The sequence below is a fragment of the Diceros bicornis genome, chromosome 31 (assembly GCF_020826845.1).
Source record: "Diceros bicornis minor isolate mBicDic1 chromosome 31, mDicBic1.mat.cur, whole genome shotgun sequence".
Lineage (NCBI taxonomy): Eukaryota > Metazoa > Chordata > Mammalia > Perissodactyla > Rhinocerotidae > Diceros > Diceros bicornis.
The window spans coordinates 19,977,132-20,005,065 of NC_080770.1; the positions used below are offsets into that span (position 1 = coordinate 19,977,132).

At 35.8% G+C, this 27,934-nt stretch overlaps 3 protein-coding genes across 3 annotated transcripts; all 3 read left to right on the forward strand.

Annotated features, from left to right (window-relative positions):
• The first annotated feature begins 3,261 nt into the window (after window positions 1-3,261).
• Window positions 3,262-4,221, forward strand: LOC131395741 (olfactory receptor 8U9-like). The gene has a single exon (XM_058527576.1). The coding sequence runs from the start codon at window positions 3,262-3,264 to the stop codon at window positions 4,219-4,221; it is 960 nt and encodes a 319-aa protein (XP_058383559.1).
• A 4,306-nt stretch (window positions 4,222-8,527) lies between these two features.
• On the forward strand, window positions 8,528-9,481 carry LOC131395742 (olfactory receptor 5AL1-like). Its single transcript, XM_058527578.1, has one exon. It carries the CDS (start codon window positions 8,531-8,533, stop codon window positions 9,479-9,481), a length of 951 nt encoding a protein of 316 aa, XP_058383561.1. The 5' UTR covers window positions 8,528-8,530.
• Window positions 9,482-20,413: 10,932 nt separating this feature from the next.
• LOC131395413 (olfactory receptor 5AL1-like) lies at window positions 20,414-27,728 on the forward strand. Its single transcript, XM_058527296.1, has 3 exons — window positions 20,414-20,417; window positions 25,516-25,604; window positions 26,727-27,728. The coding sequence occupies exons 1-3, from the start codon at window positions 20,414-20,416 to the stop codon at window positions 27,726-27,728; spliced, it is 1,095 nt and encodes a 364-aa protein (XP_058383279.1).
• Window positions 27,729-27,934: the final 206 nt, after the last annotated feature.

The window sequence follows — 27,934 nt, forward strand, 5'->3', positions numbered from 1 at the left end:
ACTGATTATGGAAAGAAAGCTTGTTAGTATAAAGAGTTAGGATAGAAAATTCAGCAAGTATTTTCTGAGGACCTGCTGAGTCCTGACTACAGAAGAACTATATAACTTCAGTATAGACAATGAAGACATTGAAATTGTTAGAGATTTTGCTAATTTGGTTCAGTCGTCAGCTTAAGTGGAGACTGTAGTCAAGAAATCAAGAGAAGACTGAGACTTGGAAGGGTATCAATAAGAGAATTAGGAAAGCTCATCAAATGTAAGGAAGTGTCACTAGAGACTCAGGCCAAGATTATCCACACTCTTGTATTCGCAATTACTGTGCATGGGTGCAGAAGCGGGCCAGTGAGGAGGCTGACAGGAAAAGGCTGATGCATGTGAAATATGGAACTGGAGGAGAGATCTCAGAGGACCAGAAAGGTGAACAAGTGGGTCTTGGAGCAAATGAAGCCTGAACTATCACTGGAGGCAAAAATGATAAAAATAAAGATGTCCTACTTTGGACACACCATGAGAAGAAAGGATTTTTTGGCAAGACAATGCTGGGAGTAGAAAGAAAGAAAAAAGGAAGACCAGATATAGGATGGATTGACTCCATAAAGGAAGCCATAGGCATGAGTCTACAGAAGCTGAGTAGGGTTGTTGAGGACAAGACATTGTGGACATCACTCATTCATAGGGTCACCAGGAATCAGAACTGACTTGATGGCACACAGCAACAAAAAACTGATTGCTTAGTGCTGTGCTAAAAGTTCTGGAGGGAGAAAAGGAAATAATATACCTTTCTCCAAAGACGACTAATTTCCCTATGGTTTTGATTCCATGTTAGCAGATACTTGATAATGAAACATATATCCTTGTGAACATATGCAAATGTATATACACACATATATACATTTCCATACACATAGGTACACACATTCATATACACATATTTTCTCATAACAAAGATGTAGAATAAAAACATTTGATTCAGGTACTAAGTGCAAGGAAAAAGTAACACTTTACATCGGAAAAGGAATAAAAGAAATGTTCTAGGAGCAAGAGATATTCCTGTTAGGAAGTGGTCCTAGGTAAGCAGAGTATATTTGCATTTCTGAGCTGGTGGCAGTGAGGGGTAGCCTTGGGAGGGGAGGGGAGGGCGCTAACCTGTCCTAAGGAAACATTACGAGGTGGTGAATGCACTTTACTACATCATAGCCTGCATTTTTTAAATAAATTAATTTTTTTAGAGAAAATATTTGTGAATTCTGGTAATCCTTCTGGATCTGTGCATTCTCATGTCCAGATGTAAGACCATCATTTTAGATAATTGTATGTGCTTTATGACATCTATGACATAGATTTCTTGCAGTGGGCCATGGCCAAAAGTGTCTTAAAGCCACTGGTCAAGAAAAGGGAGTTAGTCTGAGTAGCTCTATAAACAAATACGTAATTGTCTCTCTCGTTTTTATAATTGTTTTTTCATAATGGACTTTCATTTCTTCATATGTAAATTAGAATATCTAAGATTGAAGTTTTCCTAGGTCTATATTTCCCTCCATGCCAGCATTACTATCATTATATATTGAAAATCTATCTGTGCATCAGGATTCCAAGATGGAATGTAAAACACCTAGAATAATCTTTCCACAAAGTTGTTGCTCAATAAACATCTTAAAGTAAACAAATAAAGAAATCAATGATACGACAACTGTTTGAGATGGCCTGAGAAAAAGTTGTAGTACAAAGAGCCATTAATCATCAAAAAGACAGAGAATATGAGTTATTTTATCTGTGCAATATTTACACCAAGTCTAATGTCCCGTGTGTACAAGGAAATTTATGTTTTCTCAAAATTGTTTTTAATTTTTTGCATGGAAAAAAAAAGAGAGAAATATGACAGATGACATTATGGGATTTAATAACAAGACTATTTCTATATATGTTATATTGTCCTAAATTAAACCTTATATTTATATTCATATTCCAATTATGAACAACAGTTCAAAAGGATAGGTACAACATATGAAGACATTCCACTTAAATTAATACAGTAAGAAAAACTAATGCAAAAATAATCCAAACCTATATGTTTTTAAATAGATAATAAAGTGGTAGGAGCCATGCAAATTGATATAAATCTGTTAGAAATTAGATGTCACTTTTATTTTAATTAAACAAAATGTTTTTAAAATTTAGGGGTATTCACTGCATTTGATCAGGTAAGTTGATGTTTTATACATAAAGATATTGGTGAAACACTGTCAAGAAACAGCTGGAGAAATTTAGGCATGCAACAATGGAATAAATTGGGTATATTGAGAATGTAATAGTGAGTGGGCTCCTGCATCAGAAAAACACAAGTTTGGATTCCACCTGTACTAAAGACTAGCTGTCTGGGCTTAATTCAGGTGTTTAACCTCTCAGACTTCTCTCCCTCATCTATAAGATGGGCATATAAGAAAGGAAGTAAATATGGGGCCAGCCCACTGGCATAGTGGTTAAGTTCATGTGCTCCGCTTTGGTTGCGAGGGGTTCTGATGTTCAGATCCCAGGCATGGACCTACGCACCGCTTATCAAGCCATGTTGTGGCAGGAGTCCCACATATAAAGTAGAGGAAGATGGGCGTGGATGTTAGCCCAGGGCCAATCTTCCTCAGCAAAAAGAGGAGAATTGGCAACAGATGTTAGCTCAGGGCTAATTTTCCTCACCAAAAAAAAAAAAAAAGGAAGAAAGAATAAATAAACACCTATAAAGTATGTCATTGTACCTTTCATAAAGTTACCCATTCTCAGTATGTGTAGAATAGACAAATAGAGCATTCTACATCTGACAGTATTGTAGCAATGTGGAGTTTGTATCACACAGGCTCGATAACAGGTCTGTCAGAGAAATGTTACTGCAGAAGCTTCATTTTCCTTTACATTACTAATGCTAAGATTCTTTTCAATAGAAACAATAGTTTTGAAGTTTTTAAAACTAATGTTAAATTTTAAATAATACAATGTACAAGAGCTTTGAACACAGAGCCAATGTGGACTGAATCCTCATACAGCTCTTCACTTCATAAATGCAATCGATTTGGGTGAGATAAGTAAGCCTTTCCCACAAAATATCTTTTTTGCTCTTCATCCCATCCCCAGGCTCCAAATATGCTAATAATTTAACATTAGTATGTTCGTATTAACAATAAACATGTTTTTCAGGATATTAAGATTTAAATTTAATTTAATTAAGCTGGATTTAATTCTTCTCTCTTTATCCAGACACATTGAAGTCACATGGCCCAGATAAATTGCACCCAGGTGTCAGAATTTATTCTTGTGGGCCGCACAGATCGTCAGGAGTTGAACATAGCCCTCTTTGTGATATTCTTATCCACCTACCTCTTCACAGTAGTAGGCCACCTGAGTTTAATGCTAGTCATTAGAGCAGATGCAAGACTCAACACACCGATGTACTTCTTTCTTAGCAACCTGGCTTTTGTCGATTTCTGTTACTCTTCTGTCATTACACCTAAAATGCTTGGGAATTCCTTGTACAAACAAAGTGTAATCTCCTTCAATGCACATGCTGCTCAATTAGGCTGTTTCCTGGCCTTCATGAGAGCCAAGTGTTTGCTACTGGCTTCCATGACCTATGACCGATATGTGGCCAATTGTAACCCTCTGCTCTACATGATTGTAATGTCCCCACGAATCTGCATTCAGCTTGTGGCTGTCCCCTACAGCTATAGCTTCCTGGTTGCACTATTTCATGCCATCCTCACCTTTCACCTCTCTTATTGTCACTCCAATGTCGTTAATCATTTCTATTGTGATGACACGCCTCTCCTGAGGCTAACTCGCTCAGACACTCGGTCCAAACAGCTGTGGATCTTTGCCTGTGCTGGTATCATGTTCATTTCTTCCCTTCTGGTTGTCTTTGTCTCCTACATGTACATTATTTCTGCCATCCTGAGGATGTGTTCAGCTGAGGGCAGGCGCAAGGCTTTCTCCACGTGTGGCTCCCACATGCTGGTGGTCACCATATTCTGTGGGACTCTGATTTTTATGTATTTACAGCCAAGCTCTTACCATTCCCTTGACACAGACAAAATGGCCTCTGGCTTCTACACAGTGATCATTCCCATGTTGAACCCCTTAATCTACAGCCTTAGGAACAAGGAGGTGAAAGATGCCTTGAAAAAAGCCATCATCTATAGAAACCAGGCTTTTGTGTTTATGAAATTAAGAAAGTGACTTCAATACAAATGGAATTTTCTTCATGGTCTGACTTTTTTCCTCAAAAAACTATCAGAATATAATACGTGATTTCTATATATCTGTACACTGTATAATGAAATTTTCTAAAGATTTTCACTGAGAATGAGATTTCGAATGTAAAAGTAACTATAAAAATTTATACCCATTCTTTCATTTTTCAAATGGAAATGTATTAAAAATAATTAATTCTCTGGTCCTTAAGAATTTATACCAATTTTTCCATTTCTCAAATGGAGACTTGCATCAAAATCCATTATCTGGTTATATAAGTAGTTACAGGCAGAGCGCAGACAAAAATTCAGACTCTCCACCCCTCCAAAATCCCTAGTTCAGGATTCTCTGGCCTCATTAACAATATCTCACGTGAAAAGGAAAGATTCATAGTCTAAATATTTTTTTCTTGATTTGCTAATTTCTTGAAAAAGTTTCTGACAGTATAAAACTGTCCCATATTTACACATTTAACAAATTGTCCTTATTAATGAGAACAGTACTATGTCTCAACTTTACCTAGGTCACAGATTTAACGTGGCCTGCTACTGACTTGCAAGTCTGCTTTGCTTTCGAAAGACTAACTCTTTAAATTAACTGCTTTTTTTATGCCTATGACACCTCATTATATTTTTTTCTGGTTATCTTAAAAAAATTAATAATGTAATTCAGGGATGGAATCCCTGGGGGCATCATACATTGGAAACAAATATACTCAAAATAATTGAAACATGAGAGACCATTTTGCCAGTAGCAAGGATCATATGCGGTTACACTGGGCAAACGTTGGATAAGTTGGTCCTTATTGATTAAGGTACAGCGTATAACACAGTGAACTCAGCAGGCAATGTAGTCTAGTGAAAAGAACATGCACCTTGTAGTCAAAGGACATCCTTAGGTCCTAAGCATGGCGTTGTACTACATGTGGGCGCCCATCAGTTTATTTATCAGTTAAGTGAGGAAAATCTTACTCAATTTGGAGCCTTTTTTAGGATTAAACAACATGAAAAAGGGTAATAGTCAACGGTAGGCATTTGCATATCATCTCCCTTTATTTTATGAGCCTAAAGACTTCAGTTCTATTCTCAGCTCTGCTAATGAACTTGAAAGTGCAATTTATAAATAAAAATTACCATACACAACTAACTGTGATATAGCTAAGATATAAATATAGATATAGGTAGGTATGGATACGTTTCAGATGGAATAATTTTACAATTTTCGATTACATAGAAAATGGTTTTGAGTTTGCAGCTCAGCTCTATCACTTAACATTTTTTTTTTCCGTCTAGGGACCATTTGAATACTTAACAACCAAAGACTAGAAATATGCTATTAATGCCCAGGGAGAGCAGATTATATTCAAGTAAAATTGTTTCTTAAAAACCTTGCCTGAGGCCAGAGTCCACTTTTGATTTTACTGTATGTATATTTTGTTGGATCATAAAGACTGAGAGCTAGTCTGACCCACAGTTCTCAAAAGTATCTTTCCTCACCTTTTCTTTAAACACATTTACCTAGTGTTTGAATATTTCAGTGGCCCCCTGTTTTCTCACAAAGCTCTTGTAGCGTATATTGAGTCTGTATTCTACGCACCGAAAGATTGTCATTAATGACCTTGAATTCACAACCTCCTTTCTTGGCAGGCTGGCACATTCGCTGCACCACAGCTGTTCTTATAGAGCTCAGATTCCTTGGAGTCTAGATGCCTGAATGTGAATGTCGGGTCTAACATTTGCTGCTTCAAAAGATCTCAGTAATGTATAGGATCAAAAAAGTCAATGGATTAAAAAAAAAAAATGTGTCTACCAGCAAGAGACTTTTAAAATGATAAATTTTAGATTTTTTACTCTCAATTTTAAAAGGCTGAACATTTAGAAAACTATCCAGTCAAAGTAAAGTTTAAGAGTTTCAGGTAAAACTGAAGATTTGCTACATAACTGTTGGTACGGGAGAAAAACTTTGTCATGATATTTATTTAAAATTTGATGATGATTTTGTAAATTGTTTTTTTCTTTTTGAAGACAATTGCTTTCAAGTAGACAAGTATTTTAAACTTGTTAACAATTTAGTCCGCCTGTGGAACATATCACAATGAAAGCTTTCCCTCAAAAATGTGGAATTATGAAGTTATTTTTAGTGATAAAATAATTAGGAATACTTCAAATATCCATATGGGCACCAGATAAGCACAAATTACAGGTATTTCAATATGAAAAATTATCAATATTCATAAGCATGGAATAAAATGGAAATATACACGTGAAATTGAAATCAAGTCTGTTGAAATAGAGTACAGCACAAAATGTAAAGAATGATTTAAATGAATAGGAAAGAAGGACGGATGGATCCGCCACAATATCACCTCATAGACATAACTACTGTTAACATTTTGCCAGATACAATTTGAGTATGTTTTCTGTGTGCGTATATGATCTACAGGTCATAACTGTGATGTGAACATTACAGAAATCATTTCTTACTCCGTAACTTGCTATATTGTGAACATTTTTCAATATCAATAAATGTAGATTTAGTTCACCCTTTTTATGATTATTTAGTATTTTACTAAAGAACTGTGCAATAACTGAACAACTGTTACAATATATTTAGACAAATTCCATTTTTTGGTAAGTAAAAATTAAACCATGTATATATTTGCATACTTTTATTATTTCCTGAAGTACCTGTATTAAAATCATTGTATCAAGTGACAGGAATATTTTAAACAATTTTGACACTTACAATTACACTGCCTTCCAGAAAGATGAAGACAAATTACACATCTATTGGCTATATCTGTTTTCCCACAACTTTACCAATGGTGGGTATTATTGTTCTTTTAATTTGATCAGTCTGATGGACATCTTATTGCTAGCCAGTCCTTTCATATTTAATGAGATGGACGTTTTCTCTTTGTAATTGATAAGTAGATTGGGGAGAGATACTTATAAATATAGATATAAATACACTGTGGAAAGAGACTCGTCATGGATTTTAAGTGCTGCTGTAGCATATGATGTAATCATGTGAATATGTGTGCCTTCTACTAAACATTAGTTTCTATTATTTTGCTTATAACACCAACCCACTCTTCATAACTACCACCAGTGCAGCTCCTACCAACTCGTAAAAGCTACATCTGCACGTCTCTTCTCAACTCCATGTTCAGAGACTTCAGGTAGGTTTAAATCAGCTATGTGAGGAATATTTGCCCTGTGGAAATCAGTAAATCAACTGATGCTACAAATCGGCACTGTTTTGGGGTTTTTTTTTGAAAGCCAGTTGATAAGCATACATTGGCATGCCGCTGATTCCCACTTTGTTTTATGTTCTGTAGTTTATAATATGGTTGACTATTTGTAAGGATAGATAATCCTTCATTACACTTTATTTTAGGAAATGTCCTGACTGTTCTTGCAAGTTTATTTCGTAGAATTACTTAGGATTATTATTTATCATGCATTACATATTTGAATTAACTTGTGAAGAATTTTCTTCTTTCCAAATGTCATTTCACTAAGAAATGTGAAACTATGAATTTTTTCAACTTACACATAAACAACATGAATATATAAGACCAGAATTTTGCCAAGTTTCATAGTAAATTAAACCCTAGGTTTTAAAATTTTTTGTTTATTATTTTAAATGGAATCTTGAACATTTTATTTTCATATTTCTTTAAAGTTACTTTTTTATTATGCTTTCATTTGCATTATCTAGCTTTGTAAGAGATGACATTATCATAATCATAACAAATCTAACACTATCTTTCCACTCAACTTATTGGTTCAGATACAATGTCATGTACTTTATAAATAATTATATTTTTACCCCTTCCTCCCTTGCATTGGCTAGCACACTAAAAATAATGTTTAGTCAGAGTCATGATTGTCATAATCCTGGGTTGAGTTGAAATGTCTAGTATTGCATCTTAATATATTACTTTGAAATATGCCACCTTCTCTTTTATCATTGAAATATTTATTCTGCTATACCTATAATACTGGGTTTTCACTGTGTATATGCGATTCCACATTTAATTCAAGACATTCTGCCTTCTTTAACAATCCACCAGATTCCTGAGTGTGTTGGAATTCCTGGGGCAAACGCATTCAGATCAAAAGCAGGCAGAATTGAAACCTGAGAATGGCCCAGAGTCCCAGTGAGAATTCTCTCTCCAATACGGTCACCATAAAATAAGCGTGAGTTTAGTTCTTAATCCAAGAAGTGGAAGATTACCCAGAATGGATGTTTGGGAAACAACAGTCTGATACACTTCTGCACTTATTCCATGGCCAAAGCCAATAATTCAGAAGTGACTGAATTCATCCTCTTGGGACTTACAGACAGTCCAGAACTTCAAGCCCTTCTTTTTGGTATCTTTCTAGTGATCTACTTTATTAGTGTAATGGGTAATCTTGGGTTAATTATGCTAGTTAATATCAGTCCTCAGCTTCAGACACCTATGTATTTTTTCCTCAGCCACCTAGCTTTTGTTGATTTTTGCTATACCTCCTCTGTCACCCCTAACACTCTGGTGAACTTCCTCCAAGACATTAAAAGAATAAGCTTACTTGCTTGTGCCAGTCAGCTGTGTTGCTTTATCACGTTTGTGGTTTGTGAAGTGTATATGCTCTCAGGCATGGCGTATGATAGGTATGTGGCCATTTGTAACCCTTTACTCTATACCACTGTCATGAACAGGAGGGTCTGTATTCAAATGGTGGTTAGTACATATTTGTATGGTTTTTCTGTGGGACTCCTACAGGCAATTCTTACATTCCACTTGTCTTTCTGTAATTCCAATATAATAAATCACTTCTACTGTGATGATGTTCCCCTGGTTGATCTGGCCTGTCATAAAACCCATTACAAAGATATCAAAAAACTGATATTATTCACACTTACTGGTTTCAATACCCTTTTCTCTCTTCTTATTGTCCTCATCTCCTACATATTCATTCTATTTGCCATTCTGAGGATTAAGTCAGCTGAAGGCAGACAAAAGGCATTTTCTACTTGTGCCTGCCACCTGACTTCCATCACTATATTTTATGGTACAATCATTTTCATGTATATGCAGCCCAAAACAAGCCATTCGCTGGACACTGACAAAATTGCCTCTATTCTCTATATTGTGGTAATTCCTATGCTAAATCCTTTAATATACAGCCTGAGGAACAAGGAAGTCAAAAATGCTTTGAAGAGAATTACTGAAAAAGTGTGTTCTACTGTAAAATAAATGACCTGTGGTCTAACTGAAAGCCCTCAGAGTTGGGATGCAAAAAAAAAAAAACAAAAGAAACAACAACAATGACAATAAAAAACAGACTTCAAGTTTTCTGCATTAGCATGCCATTGGTAACGTGCTTTCTAACATTATGATATTAAACAAGTTAATATTGATACAGAGAATACATTAATTTTCTGATTTTATTTTCTATTACTATGAAGATAACTCCTGCTAATATCAAAAGACATGAGAATTAAATAAATTCAATTGTGAATAGTAGATTATATTTTATTTCATAGATCGTTTAAAATCATTTTTTTCATAGAGTTTTAACTCCAATGCTTCAATTCATGAACCTTAATTGGTAACACCCATATCTGTTTTAGATCACTACAGCATCTTTAAGTCATTAACATTGTCTATAAAATACTCACACATACACACACTCTCAGTAAGATGAATCTGAAAAGAATCATTGGCCCTGATGACCTGACAGAGACACTGGCATCTACACTGGTGGAAAACCTAACTTAAAAAGACTAAAAGAGCAACTCGAATTTTAACAAGTGTGATACATCCTTCAGAGCAGAATAAGGTCTGTACGTTAGATGATAATGCTGTATCAATGTTTCTTACTGATTTTTGTAACAGTACTGTGGTCATTTAAGAGAATGTCCCTGCTTTTAGTAAATATATACTTACAAGTCTGTAAGAGTAAAGAGCCATCATGTCCTCAACTGATTATCAAACACTTCAGGAAAAAATGTAGTAAAATCTTAATGTTTGGGGAATCTAGGTGAAGGGTACAGAAATTCTTTGTAAAATGTTAGCATTTTTGTGTAATTCTGAAATAATGTCAAAATAAAAAGTTAAAAATAAGTCTTTCAGCATTAATTAATTTTAATTTAATATTTGTTTCAATATCTTTTTTTATTGATGTTTTAATAGTTTACAACATTGTGAAATTTTGGGTTGTACATTTTTGTTTGTCCATCACCATATACATGTCTCCCTTCACCCCTTGTGTCCACCCCCTACCCCCATTGCCCCAGGTAACTACAATACAGTTTTCTCTGTCCATGAGTTGGTTTATATTCCACATATGAGTGAGATCATACAGTGTTTGTCTTTCTCTTTCTGGCTTACTTCACTTAACATAATATACTCCAGGCCCATCCATGTTGTTGCAAATGGGATGATTTTGTCTTTTTTTATGGCTGAGTAGTATTTCTTTTTATATATATACCACATCTTCTTGACCAAACCTTAATCGAGGGACACTTAGGTTGCTTCCACTTCTTGGCTATGGTGAATAATGCTGCAATGAACATAGGGGTGCATAAGCCTCTTTGGATTGTTGATTTCAGGTTCACTGGATAGATTCTCAGTAGTGGGATAGCTGGATCATAGGGGATCTCTATTTTTAATTCTTTGAGGAATCTCCATACCATTTTCCATAGAGGCTGCACCAGTTTGCATTCCCACCAGCTGTGTATGAGGGTTCCTGTTTCTCCACATCCTCTCCAGCATTTGTTGTTTTTTGTCTTGGTGATTATAACCATTCTAACAGGCGTGAGGTGATATCTTAGTGTTGTTTTGATTTGCATTTCCCTGATGATTAGTGACGTTGAACATCTTTTCATGTGCCTATTGGCCATCCGTATATCTTCTTTGGAGAAGTGTCTGTTCATTTCCTCTGCCCGTTTTTTGATTGGGTTGTTTGTTTTTTTTGTTGTTCAGTTGTGTGAGTTCTTTATATATTATGGAGATCAACCCCTTGTCAGATGTATGTTTTGCAAATATTCTCTCCCAGCTGCTGGGTTGTCTGTTCTTGATTCTGGTTTTGTTTGTCTTGTAGAAGCTCTTTAATCTGATAAAGTCCCACTTGTTTATTTTTTCTTTAGTTTTCCTAGTCTGGGTAGGCATGTCATCCGAAAAGATTCCTTTATGACCAATGTCAAATACTGTGTTGCCTATATTTTCTTCTATGAGTTTTATAGTTTCAGGTCTCACCTTCAGTTCTTTGATCCATTTTGAGCTAATTTTTGTGAATGGCGATAGCAGATGGTCCACTTTCATTCTTTTGCATGTGGCTGTCCAGTTTTCCCAACACCATTTATTGAAGAGACTTTCCTTTCTCCATTGCATGTTCTTAGCACCTTTGTCGAAAATTAGCTGTCCGTATATGTGTGGTTTTATTTCTGGACTTTCCATTCTGTTCCATTGATCTGTGTGTCTGTTTTTGTACCAGTACCATTCTGTTTTGATTACTATTGCTTTGTAGTATGTTTTGAAGACAGGGATTATGATGCCTTCAGCTTTGTTCTTTTTTCTTAGGATTGCTTTTCGGGGTCTTCTGTTTCCCCATATGAATTTTAGTATTCTTTTTTCTATTTCCGTGAAGAATGTCATTGGGATTCTTATTGGGGTTGCATTGAATCTGTAGATTGCTTTAGGTAATATAGACATTTTAACTATGTTTATTCTTCCAATCCATGTGCATGGGATGTCTTTCCATTTCTTTATGTCATCATCGATTTCTTTCAATAATGTCTTGTAGTTTTCATTGTATAGGTCTTTCACCTCCTTGGTAAGATTTATTCCTAGACATTTTATTCTTTTTGATGCAATTGTAAATGGTATTATCTTTTTGAGCTCTGTTTCTGTTAGTTTGTTATTAGCATACAGAAATGCAATTGATTTTTGTAGATTTGATTTTGTACCCTGCAACTTTGCTGTAGTTGTTGATTATTTCTAATAGTATTCCCACTGATTCTTTAGGGTTTTCTATATATAAAATCATGTCATCTGCAAATAGTGACAGTTTCACTTCTTTGTTGTCTACTTGGATTCCTTTTTCTTGCCTAATTGCTCTGGCCAAAACCTCCAGTACTATGTTGAACAGGAGTGGTGAGAGTGAGCAGCCCTGCCTCATTCCTGTTCTCAGAGGAATGGCTTTCAGTCTTTCCCTGTTGAGTATGATGTTGGTTGTGGGTTTGTCATAAATAGCCTTTATTATGTTGAGGTACTTTCCTTCTATACCCATTTTTTTGAGAGTTTTTCTCATAAAGGGATGTTGTATCTTGTCAAATGCCTTCTCTGTGTCTATTGAGATGACCATGTGGTTTTTATTCTTTGTTTTGTTGATGTGGTGTATCACGTTGATTGATTTGCGGATGTTGAACCATCTCTGCATCCCTGGTATAAATCCCACTTGATCATGGTGTATGATTTTTTTAATGTATTGCTGTATTCGGTTTGCCAATATTGTGTTGAGGATTTTTGCATCTATGTTCATCAGCGATATTGGCCTGTAATATTCCTTCTTTGTATTGTCTTTGTCTGGCTTTGGTATCAGGGTGATGCTGGCCTCATAGAATGATTTAGGAAGTGTTCCATCTTCCTCTTTGTTTTGGAATAGTTTGAGAAGGATGGGTATTAAATCTTCTTTGAATGTTTGGTAAAATTCACTGGAGAAGCCATCTGGTCCTGGACTTTTATTTTTTGGGAGGTTTTTGATTACTATTTCAATCTCTTTACTTGTGATTGGCCTATTCAGATTCTCCATTTCTTCTTGGTTCAGTTTTGGGAGGTTGTATAAGTCTAAGAATTTATCCATTTCTTCTAGATTGTCCAATTTGTTGCCATATAATTTCTCATAGTATTCTCTTACAATTCTCTGTATTTCGATGGTATCCATTGTAATTTATCCTCTTTCATTTCTAATTTTATTTACTTGAGCCTTTTCTCTTTTTTTCTTAGTAAGTCTGGCTAAGGATATGTCAAGTTTGTTTATCTTTTCAAAGAACCAACTCTTTGTTTCATTAATCATTTCTACTGTTTTTTTGGTCTCAATTTCATTTATTTCTGCTCTGATTTTTATTATTTCTCTCCTTCTGCTGACTTTGGGCTTTGTTTGTTCTTCTTTTTCTAGTTCTGTTAGGTGTAATTTAAGGTTGCTTATTTGGGCTTTTTCTTGTTTGTTAAGGTGGGCTTGTATGGCTATGAGTTTCCCTCTCAGGACCGCTTTTGCTGCATCCCATATGGTTTGATATGGCATATTTTCATTTTTGTTTGTTTCCAGATAGTTTTTGATTTCTCCTTTAATTTCATCAATGATCCATTGGTTGTTTGATAGCACATTGTTTAATCTCCCCATTTTTGTCACTTTCCCAGTTTTATTTTCGTAGTTGATTTCCAGTTTCGTAGCATTATGGTCTGAAAAGATGCTTGTTATGATTTCAATCTTCTTAAATTTATTGAGGCTTGCTTTGTTTCCCAACGTATGGTCTATCCTTGAGAATATTCCATGTGTGTTTGAGAAGAATGTGTAGTCAGCTGTTTTTGGATGGAGTGCTCTGTACATGTCTACTAGGTCCATCTCATCCCGTTTTTCATATAAGTCCACTATTTCTTTATTGGCTTTTTGTCTGGATGATCTATCCATTGATGTAAGTGGGGTATTAAAATCTCCTACTATTATTGTGTTGTTGTTAATGTCTCCTTTTAGGTTTAATAGTTGCTTTATGTACATTGGTGCTCCTATGCTGGGTGCATATATATTTATAAGTGATATGTCTTCTTGGTGAAGTGACCATTTTATCATTATGTATTTCCCTTCTTTGTCTCTCTTAACCTGTTTTATCTTGAAGACTACTTTGTCTGATACGAGTATGGCAACACTTGCTTTCTTTCGTTTGCCATTAGCTTGGAGTATTGTCTTCCATCCTTTCACTCTGAGCCTGTGCTTGTCTTTAGAGCTGAGATGTGTTTCCCAGAGGCAGCATATTTTTGGGTCTTGCTTTTTAATCCATGCTGCTACTCTGTATCTTTTGATTGGAGAGTTCAATCCATTTACATTTAGGGTGATTGTTGATATATGAGGGCTTAATGTTGCTGTTTTGTCAATTATTTTCCAGTTCTTTTGCATTTCCTTTGTTTCTTGTCCCGTTTGTTTCGAACTGCCAATTCAGTTTGGTTGTTCTTTGTTATGACTCTTCTGGTTTTCTCTTTTCAACAATATCTTTTAACACATTTCTTGCTGTGCCTCAATTCCAAATTGTTTATAACTTTAAAAAGCTATAACTTTTAACAAATAACACTTATAAGCAACATATCTTTCATTAAGAAAATAAATAAAACTATCCATCCATCTTCAATAAATCTTAGTTTAACAAAATTGGCTTTTGCTCTATAAGGGCTTATTACTAAGGTTGTATTTTTCGCCTCCTACAAACTAAAAAAATATACCATACCTTTTTAGAAAACTTTAAATCACAATTTTGTATACTGGTTCTTAAAATGACTGAATCTATGTTAATAAGTTTATGATCAGTCGTAAGATTACATCCATGGTATTGAAACATATCAAAGTCTCTTAAGGATTCAACTCTATTGTGAGGAGAATGAACCTAGCTCTTTCAGATTCAATTTGTTTTCTGTTTGCAAGTCTGCTACTTTACAGGAATGACAGAAAAAAATGAGCCCGTATATTTGTCCTAGTAATTTTTTCTGTGCCTGAAGTGAACCCTGGCCCTATCAGAAGATGCTTAAATGGCAATAAACCCCAGTCTTATATCTGGCCACTTTTGCTTCAAATGCAGCCAAATTCTACTGTGCCAGCATCACCAGTGTTATGTCCTCCCAGAACAGATTTTCTCAGATGTGTTACATGGTATTATAAGCTCATGGTGATGACCTACAAAAAGGAGATTCAATGCTGAAATAAATTTCAAAAATGTTTTACAGTAGAGCCTTTTGCTTGAAGACACAATTCCCATATGTAACAAAGAAACTGGCAATGCCTCCTTTAATTTAATTCTTATTTTATAAACATTTTTGATAGCATAAAACTTTTTTCAGAAATTCTGTTGAATGCTGAAAACATTCAGATATTCCATTTGGGCCCCAAAGTCTACTTGTGTGGTCTAAGTTCCCTGGGCATCATTAGAGAGTCAGTTTTCTTATTTTTAAATGAGAGTTATCAAATGATCTCCATGAACCTTCACTTCATTGATGGTTTGATTCAACCAAAAATTATTAAAATTATCAATCCACCAAAAATTTATAATCTTTTTATTGTAGAGGTTTAGATGCCAAAAATGTCAAATTTGAAAAAAAAAGTCAAATTTGTATGTCAATGGAGAGCAAGGATACCAGTTAGCTGAGAGTCTTTCACCTTAAATATAAATCAATGAGAGATACTATTTCTCACTTATGAGGATTTCAGAATGCAAAAATTTGACTAAGTAAAGGGAAATAGGGATCATAATATAATATGGATAGAATGAAAAATTATATAACTCCTATGGAGGAATATTTGTCAATATCTAGTAAAATTGTAGCAGCCAACAATCCCACTTCTAAGAAACTATCCCAAACAAATATTGACACAAATACAAAATAACACATGTGCAAGGTTACTCACTGGAATATTATTTATATTAGCCACAGATTGGCACCCAAATATTCAATGATAAAGACAGCCCTTTTGGAAATGAAGAAGATTTCTAGGTATGCTATACAGAGATCATCAGAACATAATATTTAAAAGAAAAAATTCAACCTAATATTGAAATGAAAAATGCATACACAGTGCAAGAAAAGGAGACATTTATAGATACATATGTGTATTTTATTATATCTGATTTAAAAAATTAAGAGAACAAGTCAAAATGAATAAAAAAGTTTACCTATAGGATATATATAAAATGGAATACTACTCAGCCATAAAAAAGACAAAATCGTCCCATTTGCAACTACATGGATGGGCCTGAAGGGTATTAGGTTAACTGAAGTAAGCCAGAAAGAGAAAGACAAACACTGTATGATCTCACTCATATGTGGAATATAAACCAATACATGGACAGAAAAAACTGTATTGTGGTTACCAGGGGCAGTGGGGGTGGGGGGTGGGCATAAGGGGTGAAGGGAGACATATATGGTGATGGACAAACAGAAATGTACAACCAAAAATTTCACAATGCTATAAACTATTAAAACATCAATAAAAAAAAAAGTTTACCTATAGGGAAGGAATGGAATGAAGTGGGTACTGGCAGTTACAGAAGTCAATCTTTTTTTAAATATACTTTGCTATGCAGTTTTGATTTTGGAATCATGTTAAAATTTAAAAACATTAAAACAACAAAATTGAATTAAAAGGAAAAAAAAAAGAGGAACTTGCATTCTAGAAACCTTCTGGTGGATCCAATTTTGTTTGAAGTAAAAACTCAAGAACTTACAACGATCCACTACTCTCTGACTGATCTGGCCCAGGTTAACTCTCCCACCTTGTGGTCCCTCCTCTTCCCCTGTCTCTGCTCCAGCCTCCATGACACTCAAAACAGCAGCCGTGTTCCCTCCATAAAGTCTTTCTTTGCACAGACTATTCCTTGGCCTGGCACCCACTTCTCTAGAAATCTGCTTTCTCTTTTACTCCTGTGCCAGTCTGGGTTCAGTCCAGAAAAAAGCACATTCTGGGGGGTGGAAGAAAGGCTGTTATGAGAATCAGGGCTCATGCAAATGTTGGAACATCTAAGGAAGTAAAGATGAGAGGAGTGTCTAATATGGGCCTAGGAAAGCTGCAGCCCAAAGGTGAGCAAAACATGGTGAAGACCTCAGCCCACAACACTGAAGCGAGCAGTTCTCAAAGCTCTCCAGGAAACTGCGTGAATAAGCATCTTTGAGAAGGCTCCCGCCAGCCCTCTGAGGCTGCAGTAATAGAGCAGGTGCTTCTCAGGTGCACACCAAGGAGCCGACGTGGATCTCAGGTCTGCTCATGGGTCAGGATGCAGACACTCCGGGCAAAAGTGGCTTCTTCAAATCTGCTAACTTTACAAATGTTTCAGGAGTTTCTCTCTTTATCAAACTCTAAAACAACCTCTAGTTAGGAAGGAGATTCTGGAGAATGTAGTTCCTGACTTCTTTGCAATTCAGAGGAAATTTAGAAGGAATTGATGGTGGTCGTATTAGTGTTCTACAGATACCATAACAAATTACCACAAAGTTAGTGACTTAAAATAACACAAATGTATGATCTGAGGTTGTGTGGGTCAGAAGTCCAGGTACTGTGCAGTTCCACTGCTTAGAGGAGTCTCACAGACTGAAACCATGGTGATGACGGGCAGCTCTCCCTTCTGGAGGCTCTAGGGAAGAATTCATTTCCTTCATTGAGGTAGTTGGCAGAATTCCGTTTATGTGGTTGTAGGACTGAGATCCCCTTTTCCTTGCTGGATGTCAAAAGAGGACTGTTCTCAGCTTCTGGAGGCCACTCACATTCCTTGGCTTGTGGTTCCCTTCCTCCATCTTCCAAGCTAACAACAGCAGGCAGAATTCCTCTCACACTTCAAATCTCTCCTGCTTCTTTTTCCACCGCATCTCTGACTCCATCTGGGAAAGGTTGTCTGTTTTTAAGTGTTCATTTAATTAGACTGGGCCCATTCAGATAATACAAGATAGTGTCTTCATCTCAGGGTCCCTAATCTTACTCATGTCTGTCAAGATCCTTACGCTACGTAACCTAACATATTCACAGGTTCCTGTGACTCGGACATGGACATGTTTGGGGTGTCATTTTCTTGCTTACCACAGTAATACCTAGTTTACAACTGAGAAGTCAACACAGTCAACTTGTTGACAACTGAAAATCCATACATGAATTAAGTGAAAACATTATTGTTTCTCCTATTGGGAGCAGTCTTCCTTTGCAGATAAAATCTGTAATCCAGCAGAGCACTGAGTTACGGGTAAAAGAGGCAAATGTTTTGAGAGAAGATCATTTGTTTTAGTAGTGAGAAGGGACAATCCCATTAACGACCTTCTGATTTCTAGACCTGGGTATTCTGGCCAAGAGAAAAATTACATTGTTACACTTTTTACACAACTGCCACTTTTATTTAATCTTCAACAGACCATTGCAAAATTCTATCACATCAACTCCTTTCAGTAAGGCAAGCAAATTCCGTGTGCATGAAACTATTTTGTACCTCATTTCCTATAAAATAAATTTCTTTTTCATAAATAATGTTGCTGGGAATATAATAACAGTAAAGACAGTACTCCCATAAGTGGATTGCTTTAGCAGAAACATAGGAAACAGGAAAGGAAAATGCATGACCACAGTAAGTGTCCATTCTAGTGATGATAAATTGCTGCTTTTTCCGTATCGGAGGTGAGGTGACTGATGTAATAAACCTGGCACTAGAAGCCTGGCTTATCCCTCCATGGAACATTGTCAAATTGGACATACGGTATTATTTTCCGCGGCTGACAGGTTGGATTCCCAGTAGTGTGGTATAGTAATCAGTCATATAAAGTGGAAGCGCATGTTATTGAGCCAAAGATTAACCACCATCCATCCTGCCATGGCTACCTTATTCAGGAGCAGATTGCATAAGGGCAGAAGTGGCTAAGTATACCATATCCACAGCATTATGCTCACACTTACCTGATTACTGAGGGCTTCTGCGGTGAGGAAGACTTTAGATTAGCAAATACCCTCCCACCTTGTACATTCAGAGAAATGTCTCCACATACCACTTATCCAGAACTACTTGTGTCAAGTGTTTAATTTGTCACTTCCAAATCCTTGATCATCAAACTAAACTGTCATCCAATAACCATGAATTATTGTGGTGTCATACTTCTGGATATCTCTCCTTTAAGAAAAGTCAACAACCACATGCATTGCTTGGAATTAAGCTGCTTTAAGGGTTTCCATTCTCCATTGCCTTTTGTGGCCACTCCTGGATGGAGCTATACAGATGAAAAAATCCCATATATCATGGTTTGCTTGAGAAAGGCAGGTGACTTTCTCCTGAACTTTTTGCAGTGACCTTCCCACTTGCCCCAATGCATTAATCTTGGTATAGGAGGATGTATTAGCAAGTACATGGACTCCACCTTAGCCCACATGGAGAAAGTCTAAGACAGATTTATCAGCAACCGCTATTTGCCTCCATCATCTGTGGCCACAAAGAGGGGTGTCTTTAATCTACCTGTATGAAGCTTTCCAAATAGTACACTAAACAGTTAGGCCATTGGCAACAGCTCAGGGGCCAAAACTATAACATATATAATAAAGTTTGTCTTTTTTAAGGAAGTTCAGAATGCTTCATTTAAAACCAGTCCCTCACCATGATTCACTGGGACATCAGTGTCTCCTCGTGACTGGGCCATGTCCCTCCATAGCTCTGGGGGCTGATGGTCAGCCCTACACCAGCTGCTTGCTATGGGCTCGGAATGCTTTCCCTGCCCAGCCTTGAGGCAGCTCGGTGCCCTCCCCTCCTCTGCAAGGAGACCACCAGTGGACCAGGGCATCCTGGACTTAGCTGGGGGAACCACAGTTGATGAGCTGAGGATCTTGGGGCTGATGAGGAGTCAGACTGCTGCACAGGCTCACATCACAGCCTGCATGTGTAGGATCTTCAGGACCTCAAGATCTGGGCTCTGGTGTCCATCTGGCCATACGTGCCCACCAGGAATGCCTGGTGCAGCAACAAGGCCATGTGCTCTTGGCAGAAGACGGTGAACTCTGGCCATTTCCTGAGGGCCATCTGCACCACTTCAAAGTCCTGGCTGCCCAGGCAGTATATGAACGTGGGCAAGAAGTTGGCTGAGATTCTGAGGTTGTTCTGGATGGAATGCAGGGCCAGGTGAAAGGCCAGGTTGCAGCAGAACTCCTTGGCTGAGTTCATCAGCTGCTGCCGGTTGGTTGAGAAGAAGCCCAGGAAAACAGTTTTCATTTTCTACATCGTAAATTCATGAGCATACTCTTACATTCCTCAATCTTCCCCCCTTTTCTTTACTACTGTACATAGGAAGGTCTGGCATATCTATTGCATGTAGTGTCATTCGTCTTTGAGTATAGGGTTAAAGGAGCCATCCTAGTAAATTGTTAGTGCAAGCTTCAGGTGTTATTACCAAAATAATTCATCCTAAATGGGTGAGAACCTTATGATAATGAATTCTCCTCTATTCACTCATATGTTCCATACTGGTAGAAAACTCTCCAGATCTACATTTACAAGTATCCCCTAAGTACCTACCAGTACATGTCAGTGCAAATCCATTGCCTTATGGATCATTTCTTCAAAGTGGTGCTTATAATTTTACACCCTGACTGTACTAAGCTCCAGGTGGTTTATTTAACCTTCCTGTTTTTCAACTGGATTATCTATAAAAGTGAATTTTTTTCTTTTCCTTTTCTTCAGAACTCATTACCATCTCTTGAAGCCCCTTAATTCTAATATGTATCACGTTTCCACTCGCTCTGGCTTATTATTCCATCTTTGACACTAACATTTTTACATCTTTCTCATTTAAATTACCTCTCTTTATGAATCCTCTAAACAGAAAAATGATATAATTTTTATGATTATTATTCATAAACCTTTAGTGTATTCTATAGCAACAATTTGAGGGTACCTTATAAAACAAAGAAAAAGCTCATATATGCTCAAGATTTTTTCTTTTGTTTTATTTTGTACTACTTGAAAAGAGAATATTGGACATACTAAATATGATCATTAGTTTTGTCTGAACTTAGGAGATATTCACGGTTTTATATATTCTTACTTTTCTTTTAAATACTTCACTCAAAGCAGTAGCCAGAGTCTTGAAAACAGAGTCTATGTTCATTGTCTCCATTTTTCTTTGTTGATTCACTCTTTAGGAATTTCAGTATAGTTTCTCTCTCTAGTACTGTGCCAAACAAGGTCTAAGTTCTCAGGTTTTCTCCAGCTAATGAGTTCCATAGACATTTAAAAATCTTCATCTCATTTAAATATTCTACTAAGAAAGCATAAGAAAAACTTATGACTTTGGTTTGGGCAAAGATTTCTTAAACAAGACATAGAACAAAATATAAAAGAAAAGCTTGATATGGAATTAATTAGTATTAAAACTGTTGGTCTTGAAAGACAAGAAAACAAAAAGGTAAATCACATATGGGGAGATAAATTTTGCAAAACATATGTCCTACAAAGAGCTATATGTAGAAAGAATTCTTAGGACTCCATAATAAACATACAGGTAACACAATGGAAAGTAGACAAAAGTTTTGAACAGATACTTCACAGAAGAAATGTGATTGATTGGCAAATAAGAACATAAAAAAGATGCTAACATTACCATTCATCAGAAAACACAAATTAAAACCATAATGATGTACCATTATTCACCCATTCAAATGGTAAAATTTAAAAGGCTGACAACATCAGGGTTGATTAGAATGTGGAAGAATGGGACCCTCATAGACTGCTGGTAGGAATCCCAAATGTCACAGCCACATTGGATTTGTCAGTGTCTCATAAGTTAAGCATACACTTACCACATGACCCAGCAATTCCAGTCACAGGTATTTACTCAAGAGAACAAAAATACGTGTTCACACAAAGATGTCTATGTAAGTGTTCACTGAAGCATTAATTTTTATAATCAAAACTGGAAGCAACTGAAGTGCCCTTCAACTGGTGAATAGATAAACAAATTGTGATATGGTTACAATATGAAATGCTACTCAGCAATAAAAACCAAATATTAATATTTGTACATGCAACAAGATGGATGAATCTCAAAACACTGTGTGAAATGAAAGAAATCAAACAAAGACTACAAACTGCATGCTTGCATTTATCTGAAATTCTGGAAAAGACAAAACTATAATGACAAAGCAATTCAATGATTGACTGAGACATTTTGGTGGGAGGAGTTTGACAACAAAAAATTAAATTAAAATAATTTGTGCAATGAATAAACAGATCACAGAAATTAAGTCCAGAGACAATCATAAGTAGATTTGAATTTTAGTATATGAATAATGTGAAAATTTACATTTATTGCTAAAGTATGAACTGTTTGGTATTTTCTATGTACCTAAAAAAAAAAAACTCTCACATAATACATCATATGAGCATTCCAAAATATCAACACATTACTAGTACAAAATTATACTACATAGAACCTGATGTAAATATAAGTAATTACTTACCAGTTTTGTGGGTTGCAGTTTTATAACAATTCAAAATTATAAAAATCAAGGAGATATATTGGATATTTAAAGATTAAATAGAGCATATGTGAAAATATACAACACACAGAATTAAGATAGAAATAAATCTGGTAAAATATTTGCAATATGTTTTACAAATAAAGATTAACACCCTGATTATACAAAAATGTCTTAATATCAATAAAGATGATAATTAATTATTTTTAAGAAAAGTGCCAATGGGAAGATAATTTATCAAAGCATCGACATCTAATAAATTTATGTTAAAATGAGAAAAGTATATCTTTACTAATCATTAAAAAAGTTATGCTTAAAACACTATTTTATTAGTCACCCATAAAATAAATAAATCTATATGCTTAAAAAATTGGTGACAGTTCTCTGTTTCTGGTGTGATTGGACAGACTTTATTATCACGATAGTGCTCCTCACCTGGCTACCCACACTTTGAGATCAGTAAAGAATCCTGTGTTTGCACATCCAAATATGTTCTTTTCTGTCCTAAACAAGAAGAATTCTTTCTTTCTGTGAGCGAGGGAAAAATTATCTGTATAATAAAGTAGTAGGAAGGAGTTAAGGAAGAGTAAGAAAGAAAGTTCTATGAGTTGGAAGTGACTGAGGTTTTGATAAAGGGTTTGAGGAGAAGAGGTGTGTAATAAAATGTCCAACTTCATTTTTTTGTTTGACTACCCCCAGCTTTCAAGCTCTACCACTTCCCCTCCTGCTTTTACCCTACCTCTGGGGAAACTGATAAGAAACCCACTGCTCCACCCTTTGACGCCAAATGGAAGTTGGATCCATGCAAGCTTTTTCCTGCACATGATAATCCTCACCTACTCACCACAATACAAAACTGAAATCCAATCACCATTACCTGCTCCCTCAAGCCATTTAAAGAACAGCTTGGGAGCTCACACTGCTCACCCCAGAAAGCCTCATTATGTGAGCAATAATATTTTCATCCTCTCTTGTTGCGTGTGTGGCATCATCAATCTGGACATCTAAAGCAAATTTAGATAGACAGGTTCATCCGTTTCTGTGGAGTGATAACAACAGGGTGACACTTGACCTATGATTTGCATGTATTCAGTTTCCTAGAGACTGAAAAAGAAAAGAAACATTCTTTTAGATTAATCCTCACTGTTGAACTGAAATGTCAATCATAACAAAAATGTGAGATATTAATCTCAGAAGGAATGTTAGAATATTACTGATTGGGAAATTCGTTTTTATCTAATGGTTTCCAAAAACTGCTACTAAATCCAAGGCCCATGAATTGAACATTTATTTTAAATAAATTCATAATTTTAATATGAAACCAATGTGACAAATATGAAGCCATTGTGACAAATATTAAAGCAAATATAGCAGATAAAGCAGAGATAGCAATTAATCAAATTGTTTTCCCAAAAGAGATCATTAATATATTCCTGTACTCTAGATTCTTTCATTGACTAATAGCTGAAAAAGTGGTCTACCATTTCAAGGAAAATAATTTGGTCCCCAAACACTAAACATCAAATAATTGCCTATTCTTAAACATATAATTATATTGTTTTTCAATGTCTGCTAAAAATAATGTAGTACAAAAAAAAGTTTCCTAAGGGATCACGTACACACTTACACCAAAATACAAAGTTGTCTCATAATACCCAGGTAATCTTAAATGGTATCGGCTTTATAAAGATTCTTTTCAGGTTCACTAGATTATTAAGGGATTTCTAGTTGAACTTTCTGAGAGCATATTGAATATTGGAAAACATCAGGTAGTAGGTAAAAATATACTCAATCTATCTTGGGTAGGAAAGCCTTTGGATTTATATAACTATAACTTTTATTCACATAATCATTTAACAGACAGTTATTGACCATCTTTGTACTGGATACTATTAGAGGTAGATCATTAAATTGAGTATAAAATAAAATTATTATTCCTCAAAAATAACAGTTTTAACTTTAGAAGCTGTTACAGGTGTGTTAACAGTTGGTTGGATTATAGTGTGGCAAGTGCTGTAATAAATAAATCAGTGGCTGCCAAAATGTATATATGAGGAGCACTTAATCTGGCCTGAAACGTAATGAAAGCCTCCAAGAGGAAGTGATTCAACAGAGCACAGAGAGTTAAGTAGAAGGATAAAATTCTGGCTCACATTTGAATAACTATGGTAGTTTGGAATATCTGCAACTTGGTGACTCTATGAAGAGTATTGCAAGAGATCAGCCTGATCTAAGATGCAGGAACTAGATTTTTAAGAGTTATGTCAGCCATGTTAAAGAAGTTGGAATTTATCGTAAGCACAGCAAGAAGACATTGAAGGATTTCATAAAGAGAATAAAAGAATGAAGTTTATGTCTGTAAAGTTTGCATAAGCTGAAATGTGAGGAACAGAGTAAAGTAGGAAAGATTGGAGGCAAGAATGAAAGTTAGATGTCAGTAGCACAAAACCCCAACAAAATAGAAAGTCATTGTGGTTGGATCAAGGAAACAACATAAGTGAACAGATTTGAAAAGTGTAGAAGGTATGGAATTGTTAGGAATTGGGGACAAATTGAATATTGGTGTGAAGAACAGAAAAGCATAGTGAAAGATAATTGGTCTCTGATTTGGAAAACTGAATGGATAATAGCATTGTTCATTGAGATACAAAATATATACTCCAGGTCTTGAGCATTAGGTCCAATGTGCAGAGATACCAAGTTCTTTTCTGTATGTGATACTTTGATGAACATCTAGAATATCTAAGTGGTGATTTCTGGGAGGCATTTAGATGCATAAAGGTGGAGCAAAGAAAAGAAATCTGGAATAGAAATATATATTTGCACACAATCAGCATATAGATGCCCACTGAGGACATAGAATTGGATAAGATCATGGAACAAGAAGGTGTAAAGAGGGAAAGGTGGGGAGTTTTGAAGAGAGCCTGAAGAACACGTTGTCTAAAGCACAGATAATAGGAGCAGGACCTCCAAGGTACAGAATGAAAATGGACAAATAATAAACTCAGAGACTGTTTTCTTCTGGAAACCCCAGGTATCTTCAATAGAGCTCAGTACTACAGAGCTGCCAAAGAAAAAGAGACTGTATTGGATCTGGAAAGAGGGAAGTGGATAGTAAACTTGGTAAGAGGATTTTCTGGTTTAACGGGAAAGGAAGGTGGATTATACTCATTTAGTTTATAAATATTATTGGGGGTAGATGCCCATTCTAAGATGTTTAGTTGAAAAGTGGTGAAGGGAAGAGAAAAGATGATAAAGGAGTAACCAAGATAAAGTTTCCAAGGAAATGTCAATCAAAATTTAAGAGGGGAGGTGTTTTTTATATTCTATTATGTTTTACCTGTCTTGACTGTCTACAAGGTGCATGTGAAGTAACCTGAGACAATGTAGTGATAAAGTTGGAAAATCTGGTTAATTTATTTTCTGCTCTGTTTAAGAAAGAAGGGGAATGATTTCAACTCTGCTAACTTTCAAATGTGCAGAATCCAGCTTGCGTTTGTGGAAATGTTCTGTGGAATTTAGTTCTTCTAAATGCTGCCCAAATGCTATTCACTTTGGACCGTTTAGATACTTGAAGATAGAGGCTAAAATGATGTTTCTTTATCATTTAAAGCTGTTTTACAATCTGGAAAATTATTCACTGGTGTGTATTTTGCCAACAGACAAAGCTAACAAATTCACAATCCTATTTTTCCTTAAAGTCAATATTATATGTGTATTGGGAAAAAAAATAGAAAATGGAGATAAGCAAAAGAAAATTTTAAAGTTACACCAAACAGGATGACTAAAGATAAATAGTGTTAATATTTTGATTTAATATTTTTTTCATTTTACATTTTCCACACTCGATTTTGGTAATTTTTAATATTATGTTGAAATGATGAAATGACATTTTGTGAGATAAACATACAATTAAAGGAAGTATTTTGATATATGCTATCAAAGCCACTTAACATTCTTAATGTTGCTTTTTTTTCCTTTATGTTTAAACAAAAATACAACACAGACTTTGCTATTGTATTGATTATAAAATTTTAACTGAAATACTCTCTCCTTTGACAGCTTCCTAGTGGATTTTATATCTTGAAATTTCTGCCTGGACCAAATCCTTTCACACTGAAAGTATAAGTATAATCCACACATGATCCAGAGTGCTTATCAGGATTCTACTCTGACTGAATTTAATATAACATCCTGGTGAGCTAAGGCTATCTTCTCACATTTAATTGATTATTTCTCACAAAGTCAAGATTACTCAGAGCGTGTGCTCTGGAGGAGTTTATTGTAGAATTGTTTATCTATTTCACGGCAAAAGGGAATCACTCAGCAGTCACTGAGTTCATTCTCTTGGGCCTCACAGACAATCCCAAGCTTCAAGCCATTCTCTTTTGTGTGTTTCTCCTGATTTACTTAGTTACTGCTTTGGGTAATCTTGGTTTGATTGTGCTAATACAAATCAGTCCTCAACTTAAGACCCCCATGTATTTTCTCCTCTGTCATCTGGCTCTCATTGATTTTTTGGGTACCTCTGCCATCACTCCGAACACCCTTGTTAACTCTCTACGTGAAATTGAAATTATGTCATTTTATGCATGTGCCGCTCAAGTGTGTTGCTTTATCACGTTTTCAGTTTGGGCATTATTAATGCTTTCTGTCATGGCCTATGATCGGTATGTGGCCATCTGCAAGCCTTTACTCTATGTAGTTCTCATGCCTAAGAAACTCTGCATTCAAATGGTCACTAGCTCTTACATTTACGGATTCACTGTGGGACTCATACAAGCAGTGGCAACGTTCCACATGTTTTTCTGTGACTCTAATGTTTTCAACCAGCTCTACTGTTATGATGTTCCCTTGATTGCTCTGGCCTGTTCTGATACTCGAGTCAAAGAGTTGATGTTGTTAATCATTGCTGGGTTCAACGTTTTTTGTTCTCTTATCATTGTTCTCATATCCTATATATTCATTGCCTTTGCCATCTTAAGGATCCATTCTGCTGTAGGAAGACAGAAAGCATTTTCTACCTGTGCTTCTCACCTGTTTTCTATCACAATATATTATGGGACCCTCAGTTTTATGTACTTGCAGCCCAAATCAAAACACTCACTAGATAAAGACAAATTTGCCTCAGTATTCTATGCATTGGTGATTCCCATGCTGAACCCATTGATCTACAGCTTGAGGAATCAGGAGGTAAAAAATGCTTTGAAAAAAATTATTGAAAAAGTGTATTCTAGTGATCAATAATGAATTGTGTTGTTACCAAAGAAGTACTGGATGCGGAGTTAGGAAATTTTAAATCGAGGCTTGTACAACGACGCCAGTGAGTGCCAGAACGTGCCCATCAGTGTAGGAGCCTTTGTCCTCTGGGGCTTAGGTTCTCGGTGTCTATTTCCTTGAAAATCCCTTGAAAGAATTCCTTGAAAATGTTTTGGCTTACACATGGCAGGAAT